The 10,195-nt window shown below is 41.9% G+C and overlaps 2 protein-coding genes across 4 annotated transcripts; one reads left to right on the top strand and one right to left on the bottom strand.

Annotated features, from left to right (window-relative positions):
• The first annotated feature begins 692 nt into the window (after positions 1–692).
• On the top strand, positions 693–3,890 carry si:ch73-109d9.3 (zinc finger protein 853). Its single transcript, XM_031814768.1, has 3 exons — positions 693–847; positions 1,252–1,591; positions 1,904–3,890. Exons 2-3 carry the CDS (start codon positions 1,294–1,296, stop codon positions 2,971–2,973), a joined length of 1,368 nt encoding a protein of 455 aa, XP_031670628.1. The 5' UTR covers positions 693–847; positions 1,252–1,293; the 3' UTR covers positions 2,974–3,890.
• A 1,350-nt stretch (positions 3,891–5,240) lies between these two features.
• Positions 5,241–9,355, bottom strand: LOC109884070 (C-type lectin domain family 4 member E-like). 3 transcript variants are annotated; one of them, XM_031814994.1, is made up of 5 exons: positions 9,138–9,353; positions 8,883–8,984; positions 7,510–7,664; positions 5,644–5,744; positions 5,241–5,522 (listed from the first exon to the last, which is right to left on the bottom strand). In XM_031814994.1, exons 1-5 carry the CDS (start codon positions 9,343–9,345, stop codon positions 5,372–5,374), a joined length of 717 nt encoding a protein of 238 aa, XP_031670854.1. In that variant the 5' UTR covers positions 9,346–9,353; the 3' UTR covers positions 5,241–5,371. The 3 variants fall into 3 exon arrangements, 2 of the variants coding, with proteins under 2 accessions (XP_031670854.1, XP_031670855.1); XR_004206955.1 differs by lacking the exons at positions 8,883–8,984; positions 9,138–9,353 and adding an exon at positions 8,396–8,617 and having other exon boundaries at positions 5,242–5,522; XM_031814995.1 differs by lacking the exon at positions 5,241–5,522 and having other exon boundaries at positions 5,599–5,744; positions 9,138–9,355.
• Positions 9,356–10,195: the final 840 nt, after the last annotated feature.

Raw genomic sequence — 10,195 nt, 5'->3', positions numbered from 1 at the left:
TACAAACTACCGGATATTTTTTTATATTTTTTAAACATTTTATTTCACCTTTATTTAACCAGGTAGGCTAGTTGAGAACAAGTTCTCATTTGCAACTGCGACCTGGCCAAGATAAAGCATAGCAGTGTGAACAGACAACACAGAGTTACACATGGAGTAAACAATTAACAAGTCAATAACACAGTAGAAAAAAATAGAGTCTATATACATTGTGTGCAAAAGGCATGAGGAAGTAGGCGAATAATTACAATTTTGCAGATTAACACTGGAGTGATAAATGATCAGATGGTCATGTACAGGTAGAGATATTGGTGTGCAAAAGAGCAGAAAAGTAAATAAATATAAACAGTATGGGGATGAGGTAGGTAAAATTGGGTGGGCTATTTCCCGATAGACTATGTACAGCTGCAGCGATCGGTTAGCTGCTCAGATAGCAGATGTTTGAAGTTGGTGAGGGAGATAAAAGTCTCCAACTTCAGCGATTTTTGCAATCCCTTTAATTCCATTGGTAAATATGTTTTTAACTAATTGTATAGCTTACAACTATATTTTCATCATAGATAGACGAAGTGGAGTAATTATCGAAGTAATTCTCTACCCCACAAATATGTATAATTTGTCGCAAAAAGGTTTCACTTGTTCTATTAACGCGTTTCATAAAACGTTCCCTTACCATGCGGACGTTGATCACGCAGGGCCACCGTACAGCAGAAGGGTGACGTGCGATTGAAAACAATCGAATTTCCGGAATCCATCGTCGATTAGCATGTTTTTTTTCGTTTTCTTCAATTTAAACAAAAATCTGGAGACAACTACCCCATGTTCATGAAGTGCTGTCAGCCTTTTGGTAATAACGTTTTTAATCAATAGTACTGTATGTTGAAAAATGTTCCATTATTGACTTGTAACAAGGCTTGTACCAGTATCATGTTAGCTAGCTAGCTATTTTTTTTTAGCAAGCCTGATGCGACCCCATTTTTGTCTGATACCTTGTTTGTTACCTAGTCGAATTTTGCGATGTGACCGTTTTATTGAACTTATGTTGCACTCTTCTGCGCTGGACGGTCTTCGCCACTTGGTTGTTAGCGAGCTGGAGGAGCTGTCACTCTTATTGGTCAGAGAAACAGATAGGCGATGTGTCAGTGATAGACATGGCATATTTCTACCCACTTATTCTGAATAACAGGGCTTTCTGAAGAGATTCACTTTAGGATCACACACACACACAATCCTGACTTGCTCCTGGTGCAGATCCCACTGTGAATTGATCTGTGAAAAAGACACACAAGCAGTATGTCGGAGAACCTCGTCCTCACCTTCCAGACCCAGCTCTCGGGAGTCATGGAGACGGTCCTAAAGTCAGCCATGTATGAGATCACCAGACTGGTGGAGGATGGCTTCCTGGAGGAGGTAAGACGTGGTCAACAGGAAGTGACACGGAGCCACCAGGAAGTGGAGTCTCTGCGGATCTTGCTGCAGCGGGCAGAGAGTCAGCTGAAGGATGTCAGTCAGAGGGCCAGGTGTGGAGACTGTGGCAGGACCGATGTCTACAATGAGGAAACAGATGACAGACCTCCAGGAATACAGGACAGTAAGTGGGGGCTTCCTTTGAGTCACAAAATACTTTTAGGTATAACCAAGGGGTAAATGGTGAATGTGTAGGTATTGCAACTGTTTCCAAAATGGGTTGTTTCGCCCTATGACAGTTTCTAAATAGCTATGCTCATCTACCACTGTTCTTTCCCAGCCTAAGGTTGGTTCCCACAACCACAATATAACCAATTAGCCTATACTTTTCGAGACATACTTTGAGTTCAGGGGGTGTATGTTATGTTGTTGTCTCATTAGTAGTGCTTTCATGAGTTGCACACCGTAGCAAAACGTTTTGCACCTGTCTCCCCAGGTCTGCTTCTGCTGAGCGGGTGTGACCTGAAGCTGGAGGAGGAGCCAGATGTCAGGTGGAGAAGCTGTGGACAGGAAACAGTGGAGTCATCACAGTTAGCAGCTAAACCAACTCCTCCCACTCCTCCAGCTCCCAGTCCTTCGCTGGTAGGCAGTGTTAAGGAGGAGGAAGGGGAGGAGGACATGGAACCGTGGAGAATCAAGGTGGCCATACAGCCGTCTGCAGCTCACACCTACACAGAGGAGCAGCGGGACTCAGACACACTCGTTCAGAGTACAGGGGACTCTATTGGGTTTCCCTCTGCGGACCCAGAGGTCCAACAGGTCACCCAGACACCCAGACTAGCAGTGCCATCTCAGAACCAGAGCAGAGGACCCAGTAATGACGGTGACAGAATGAGGAGTAGAGCCTCACCGGTGTGGATAGGCCATAGAATATTAGACACGGATACTGACGTTCACAGACAAGCTCAGTCGAACCTACGACTGGTAAGAGAGCCTCTGTCGTCCTCTGAATCGGCAGAGGCGAAGCAGCTAGCTAGAGATTTCGCTCCCCCAACCAATCCCAGTACAGCGGGGGCCTCTGTCTCCTCCTCCTCATCGGGCTGTCATGTCTTCAGCTCTCTAAACTACAGGATTCCTTCCAAATATAAGCCCAGCGCTCAAACCCTGCCGCGCATGAGAGTATACAGGGATGCTGCCAAGCGGGGCGGCTACCCAATGTACAACAGGGGGGCCGCCCAGGGAGGGCTCACCTCCTCCCAAACACCAACCCAACAAGGGAACCACCAGCATCACCACCCTGGGAGGCTGGCCCTCCGCTGCCCAGTGTGTGGTAAGGTCTTCCCCCATCCCAGTAGCCTTAAGGCCCACCAGCAGACCCACACGGGGGAGAGGCCGTTCATCTGCGCCCTGTGTGGCCGGAGCTTCACTAAGTTAAGCAACCTGAAAGCCCACCGGCGTGTTCACACTGGGGAGAGACCCTACAGCTGCTCGGACTGCGGCAAACGCTTCACACAGAAGTGCAACCTTAAGAGGCACCAGAGGATTCACATGGAGAATGATATATGATGTGGTTGTGGGGAGGAGTGTGTGGGTGTGGGGAGGAGTGTGGGTCGGTGTGGGGAGGAGTGTGGGTCGGTGTGGGGAGGAGTGTGGGTCGGTGTGGGGAGGAGTGTGGGTCGGTGTGGGGAGGTGTGTGGGGAGGAGTGTGGGTCGGTGTGTGGGGAGGAGTGTGGGTCGGTGTGTGGGTCGGTGTGGGGAGGAGTGGGTCGGTGTGGGGGTGTTGGTTGTTCATTTGACCCATGTTATTGCATAAATGGTATATAGTTTGTTATTCCTTTATATCAATGCTGTTGATATGAAGTTAGACATGATGTAGGATAGATAAGCTGTGTTTTCCCCATGGTATTGTCTACAGTTTTTATAATAATGTATAGTCATTTACATTTCTATAAGTGAATTAAAGTTTCTCTAGACCTTGTTCTCAGATGAATGTTCTACCATAGATGGCTAGTGTGGTAGCTAATCAACGCTTGTCTTTTCAAATCTGAGCACATGACAATGCTCTATCCATGTTCTTCTGAGTGTCCCACATCAAATGTAGGCCTATACAACATGTAATGGAATATGTATACCCTATAAAATGTAACATAAAAAAAAATACCTTGGTCAATGAACAATGGCTGCTGAGTGAATAAGGTCAATATTGTTTGTGAATGGAGATTGTTTTTGTATGAACTAAGTGGAAAAAAATATATCTTTATGAACAAAGATTTTTATGAGATCATACAGCATGGTTGCATCGTGAAATTAAAATCAAAGCTGTGCACTGTTCCCATTGGAAGTATAACATACAAGGGATGGATACAATAGTTTTATTTTAGAAGTAAATGGGGTGACTGAAGAAATAGTTTTGGTCTAAACTAGATACAGGGCTAGGATTTGTTTGTGGTTTTTAAATCAAATTAAAGCAGTCAAGTGTGTTATTTTGTGTCCAATTTCTGTCATTTATTTGATTCAGTACTGTGTCGGGTATATTATCTTCCCTGGTGGAGTTATGCTGGTACTACTTGTTCTACTTTTCTGGTCAAAAGTAGGGGATAGGGTGCTATTTCACTGACCAGGTCCCATAGGGCTCTGGTCAAAAGTAGTGCACTATATAGGTGATAGGGCACAATTTTGGACTCACAAACACATAAACAGGCATTTAAAGAGACTACTACATCTGGTCCTGCAAACAGACCACTCTGGGACAATGCTGATTGTGTGGTTTGTGTCCACAGTATTAAGTTAAAGGTAGGCCCTTTTATTACTACTGGTAAATATAACATTGTTAATCCGTTTTCAGTTGTGATGAGAAATGTGCAGTGTAATGTATATCTCTTGGGAAAATAATGTACGCGTTCCAAAGCTTAGATGCTGCTAACGCTTGACAGATCTTAAAACGCCTGGAAAGGTATTTGAAGTATCAGCTAACCACGTCATACGGTATGTTACAGCAATTTGTCAGTCGATGACACATTCGATGACGTGGCACGTAACTATTGGTTGTTGCATCGCCTCGCCTTGGCTGTGGAACAGGACCTAAGATTTCTACTTCACTGTATATATAGATATCCTATGAAATTACTAGATGGGCGCTGTCATGATACTGCAAAGTTCCATACGGGGGCCAAATGGCAGCCATCTTGGTCAGGGAGAAATCCAAAACCAGTCGAATTGAAATGAATGGCAGTAGAGGCATACAGTAGGTGATGCATTTCCTGCTTTTACTTCAGCAAGAAAATAAAAGTATGGCATATCAGAAGTTGTGTAATGGAATTATAGTCAATCTAAAATATTGCAATATAATTATAAATGCTTTTAATACAGGTTTAATACCAATTTTATGAATAAATAGCCTCGCAAATATATGTAAACAGACCATACATGTATCAGATTTAGTTTTCTTGTAAAGCTGTGAGTGCTATTATATGATACAATATCAGTACTTGTTGCATTTACAACTTGTCTAAGTCCTATCATCAACTGATTTCAGCCAGCGTATTGCTGTGGATTGACTGCGTTGTTTGAATGGAATGTTGGCATATTGGCAGTTAATTAGAAAAATGTATTGAATCATTCCTCTAAAACTGGCTGGCTAGCTGTCCTGTAGGTTTTCATTTTACTTTACTAAAGTAGTACACCTGATTCTATTACTTAGCTGGTTGATAAACTGAACCAGTTTAGTTACAACTGGAGTTGAAATGAAAACCTACATGAGGGAATAGCTCTCCTGGAACAGGGTTGGCCAGCCCTGGCATAGATAAATAAAGGAGAATAACCATTACTCATATTGACCACTAGAAGCTGCTATAAAACCGAAAATCAACTTTATTGTGACAATATCACAAGCATAATATGGCATGACAAGTTTAAGGTGTGTGTGTGTTGTTGTTTGAGAGTAGACAATGTTGTAATGGTATTGTTAAGAAAAAAACACCTCACAAATCCATTCCAATTTCAAGTCACACCTAAAGTAATTCCATGCGCGTAGAGGAATATTTTGTACACCTCCATACATCATAGCACAGTCCTTCTCTCCAGTGGCAGAATCAGGTTCTGACCACCACCAGAACCTACAGGGTAAACACCAGTCATACAGTTAGACTCGATGGTAAAAACATCATCCTGAAAAATATCAATGTTTTCAACTTTAATTGTTCAGTGCCTTTTCATAAGAGTAGTTGTAGATATTACGCTTTGGTGAGTGGTGTGCCGTCCACCCATTTCCAGGTTCCCTGTGTCCCTCTGTCCGTCAGACCAATCCAGATCCATCGATCAAATGTAGTGAGAAATACCTTTGTTGAGAAAGATATACAGTACCAGTCAAAGGTTTGGACACACCGACTCATTCAAGGGTTTTTCTTTATGTTTACTATTTTCTACATTATAGAATAATAGTGAAGACATCAAAACTATGAAATAACACATATGGAATCATGTAGTAACCAAAAAAGTGTTCAAAAGTAACCACCCTTTGCCTTTTTTTGTCCATTAAAATAACATCATATTGATCAGAAATAACGGGTGGACATTGTTAATGTAAATTACTATTGGAATCGGCAGATTTTTTAGGGAATATCTGCATAGGCGTACAGAGGCCCATTATCAGCAACCATCACTCCTATGTTCCAATGGCACATTGTGCTAGCTAATCCAAGTTTATCATTTTAAAAGGCTAACTGATCATTAGAAAACCCTTTTGTAATTATGTTATCACAGCTGAAAAATATTGTTCTGATTAAAGCAATAAACCTGGCCTTCTTTAGACTAGTCGAGTATCTGGAGCATCAGCATTTGTGGGTTCGATTACATGCTCAAAATGGCCAGAAACAAACTGCTTTCTTCTGAAACTCGCCAGTCTATTATTGTTCTGAGAAATTAAGGCTGTTCCATGCGAGAAATTGCCAATAAACTGTAGATCTCGTACAACGCTGTGTACTACACCCTTCACAGAAGAGCGCAAACTGTCTCTAACCAGAATAAAAGAGGAGTGGGAGGCCCCGGTGCACAACTGAGCAAGAGGACAAGTACAGTGGCTTGTGAAAGTATTTTGGCATTTTTACTATTTTGTTACAACCTGGAATTAAAATGGATTTTTTGGGGGGGTTTGTATCATTTAATTTACATGACATGCCTACCACTTTGAAGATGCAACATATTTTTTTATTGTGAAACAAATAAGAAATAAGACATAAAAACTGAAAACTTGAGCATGCATAACAATTTCAACCCCCTCACCCCCTCCTGGGTCAATAGTTTGTAGAGCCACCTCTATCTATCTCTTAACATTTTGACTTGCTTTATTGGCATGACATAACAATGTACATATTGCCAAAGCTTACGTTGGAAATGGAATGATTCATTGACTATATTAACATCAATGACAATCAGTAGCAAAAATAACCAATGGTGGGGGGATGGTGTTGTATTTAAAACTAGAAATCAGTAAGAAAATAAACATACATACAATGGACAATAGCGTTAACAGTAACAACACAATGGCATAGAAGACAGGTGCAGGTTGGTTGATCTCATGGCAGGCAGCAATGTAGTGCCCTGCCAACCCACAGTTCTCTGCATTCCCCCCAACAGGATGGGAAGCTTCTTGTCAGCTGAGGTCTTGAAAGACTTCAGTTTTGATTTCAAAGTGATTTAATAACTGTCACGACTTCCACCGAAGTCGTTTCGGGCGGTGTTCGACGGTCGGCGTCACCGGTCTTCTAGCCATCGCCGATCCACTTTTCATTTTCCATTTGTTTTGTCTTGTTTTCCTACACACCTGGTTTCCATTTCCCTCATTAAGTGTTGTGTATTTAATCCCCTGTCCCCCCTGTCCTTGTGTGGAATGTGGAATTGTTTGTTTGTAAATGCTGGTGCACTATGTTACTGGTGCATGTCGGGTTTTGTACCCATGTAGGTTCTTTTTTTATTGCCGTTGGTTTTGAAATGAAACTGCTCCAGCTATGACCTATTTCTGCTCTCCTGCGTCTGACTTCACTGCCACCAGTTCCGCAACCCTTACAATAACATATGTTTTCCCTCGAATACACTCTCTCTTACCTGTTCATCTTCGCTGTTTACGATCACCAGGTCTGCTCCTCTGTTCAGACAGTCCTGTCTGGCATAATCCCAGGTGTTCACCTCAGTAGAGATGTAGTAACAGCTGCAGCCAAACCTCTGCCATCCTTCGGTACAGGTTTTCGCTGTTAACTGAACTTTAACAACACATTGCATTGCAATACAATCAATCAATTTCAGAACCTATACACCTATACATTTATCTTTATTATGTTAGACATATTATTATTTAGGCCGAGGCTACGAATACAGGGTTTTCGCCCTTGCCCCTGTCCTACCCTTTAAAGATTATTTCTCAAACGTTAATGATCCGAATCACGCTCTGCGCATATGTTGTACACACACGTGTTTCACTTTACTCACCCTCTTCTGAACCATCAACCAATTTGATCATATGATGATGTAGCCTATGTCTCTGCCTCATATTTCTGATCAGTTGAGATTTGAACGAACTTTCCCAAAATATATGACGTTCTAAAAATATATTTGAAGGCTACATCATTCTGTCTGTTGTAGTGGATATTGCCACAGCTAGCACAAACAGGACGCAGTCTTCAGATTGCACTGGGGCAAAACAAGTAGCGTTTTGTGTGAGATGTAATCATTATAGTTATGCTGACATATAGCCAGCAGTCTGCCTTCTGTTCAGCCAATGCTTACAATGATGATGATGATGAAAGAATAACATTACCATCGCTATTGACTGCCTGTCTGTTTCTTGTATGTTTGATATACTGTGTAAACCACACAAAGATTGCCTAAATTGCTGCATATTATTCCCCTCCTGAAAAAATGAAATTGCTAGACAAACTGTTTGTGTCATACTTATGTTTGCAATGGCCTACTGTTCCAACAGACAAAGACCTACGTTTGTTCAAGCTGTTATGTGTACAAGCGGCAGTGGAGTCACCGAGCAGCAATTGAACGCAGGTAGGCTAGTGGATCCCGCATGCGCAGAATTCTCCGTATTTTTTAGCAACAGCAAATTGGGTTCCAGAAAATCCAGAACGGCAGTCACTCCATATTATTTATTGATGTTTATTACATTTTTATTTTTTAAACTAACAGATCTGTTGTTGAACATATTAGCAGCATATCCAGAGACCAAAAAAGGTGAACAGAAAAACACAGTTATTTACAAGGTGAAATCACAATGAATTGAATCAATATTCTACAAAGAAAATAAATATCAACTCATTGACCAGAAAGCAAATTCTTAAGATTACAATGTCAGTCTATAGGTTGGCAATGTGAACGTGATCTAAAAACGAATGAAGCAATGGTTGCTTTCTAAACCATTTCATACTTGTTACCTAGAAATAAATGATAAGCACAATTGTACTTGTCAAACTTACAGGAGACTGACAGGCCAATGATCCCAGCCAGTAGGAGAACACACAGCAGCCCCAGACACACTGCAGCAACTAGGAAGGGTCTCTTCCCTGAGCTATCAGAACCTGACCAGAGAAGGACTTTATATTAACTACAGTAATATGAACTGTCTGAATATAATATAAGGGATTATACGTACGTGTGCGCGTGTGCGCCTGTGTGCATGTGCGCGTGTGTGCGTGTGCGTGTGTGTGCGTGTGCATGCGCGCCCCCCTTACCTGAGTAGCCAGGTTGTGGTGTGCTTCTTGGGGTCACTTCATTCCCAGTCTGGTAGTAAGTAGACATATCTGGAGTTTCACACATGGACTCTTCAAAGACATAGTTCCCCCGAAAACATCTTCCTTGGTATAAACAATGTCCCTGGACATCTCCACGGTTACCACTGTCTCTGTAAGCTATTTGTGACGATGGACAGGGAACTATCATACCAGGAAGATCCATAAAGGGAAAATGGAAAACAAAGGCTAGCTGTTGACATATTAATATCGTACGTAACAAGCAAACTCAGGGCGTTTCCAGAACTCCTTTAACAAACAGATTCTTGTTGGATGGGACAGAGTCAGTGAAGACGTCAAGTGGACACATGGTCGTGGGAACAGATCAGACACGGAATTAAACATATTACACGTTTATTACAAGACTAGAAAATAGTTATTACAAGTTGCAGCGACTCATGTGGATAAGCATGAAAGGCTGCATACAAACTCCTAAATGCAGTAGCTTACTTAAAGGGATTGTTCACCCAAATGACTAAAGTACACTCTGGTTTCCTTCCCCTGTAAGCAGTCTATGACAAGGTATGACAGTAATGCTTTGGTTTCCAGTCGCTAACCAGTTGCTAACGCTTTTGCATTTCTGACACAAATCTCATTCAAGTCATGGTCAAACATTAGCATTTGGAAACAGTGCCAGAGGTAATGAACCAAAACATGGATGGCTGTCATACCTTGTCCACAGACTGCTTACAGGGGAAGGAAACCAGTATGTTATTTTGCAATTTGAGTGAACTATCCCTTTAATGCACCTAGTTTCAGGTTTTAATTTAGGTTAGATACACAATGGATAGATTCTGTGGAGAGATATCACACATCACTCAGTTAGTTTAGTTGAACACAGCAAACAGTGAACCAGGCCCACAGGCAAATACAATATAACTGCAGAACGTTAAGCTCAATGGACAAATATTAGCTTCCCCTTCAAATGCACAGACAGATTATAATACATCTAAACAATCCAATCACCGCTTGTGCATTCTACTTTGTTGGCCTCCAAGCTG

The sequence above is a fragment of the Oncorhynchus kisutch genome, unplaced genomic scaffold (genome assembly GCF_002021735.2).
Source record: "Oncorhynchus kisutch isolate 150728-3 unplaced genomic scaffold, Okis_V2 Okis07a-Okis12b_hom, whole genome shotgun sequence".
NCBI classification, from domain to species: domain Eukaryota; kingdom Metazoa; phylum Chordata; class Actinopteri; order Salmoniformes; family Salmonidae; genus Oncorhynchus; species Oncorhynchus kisutch.
This window is presented reverse-complemented; position numbering and strand designations above follow the sequence as displayed.

What these genes read in the sequence shown, in the direction of transcription:
- si:ch73-109d9.3 (XM_031814768.1), top strand. Translation starts at nt 1,294, where the DNA reads ATGTCGGAGAACCTCGTCCTCACCTTCCAGACCCAGCTCTCGGGAGTC. An exon ending in ACCTCCAGGAATACAGGACA is followed by an intron (nt 1,592 to 1,903) that starts GTAAGTGGGGGC and finishes CTGTCTCCCCAG; the next exon opens with GTCTGCTTCTGCTGAGCGGG.
- LOC109884070 (XM_031814994.1), bottom strand. Translation starts at nt 9,345, where the DNA reads ATGATAGTTCCCTGTCCATCGTCACAAATAGCTTACAGAGACAGTGGT. An exon ending in ACCACAACCTGGCTACTCAG is followed by an intron (nt 8,985 to 9,137) that starts GTAAGGGGGGCG and finishes TTCTCTGGTCAG; the next exon opens with GTTCTGATAGCTCAGGGAAG. An exon ending in TAAACAGCGAAGATGAACAG is followed by an intron (nt 5,745 to 7,509) that starts GTAAGAGAGAGT and finishes TTCTCAACAAAG; the next exon opens with GTATTTCTCACTACATTTGA.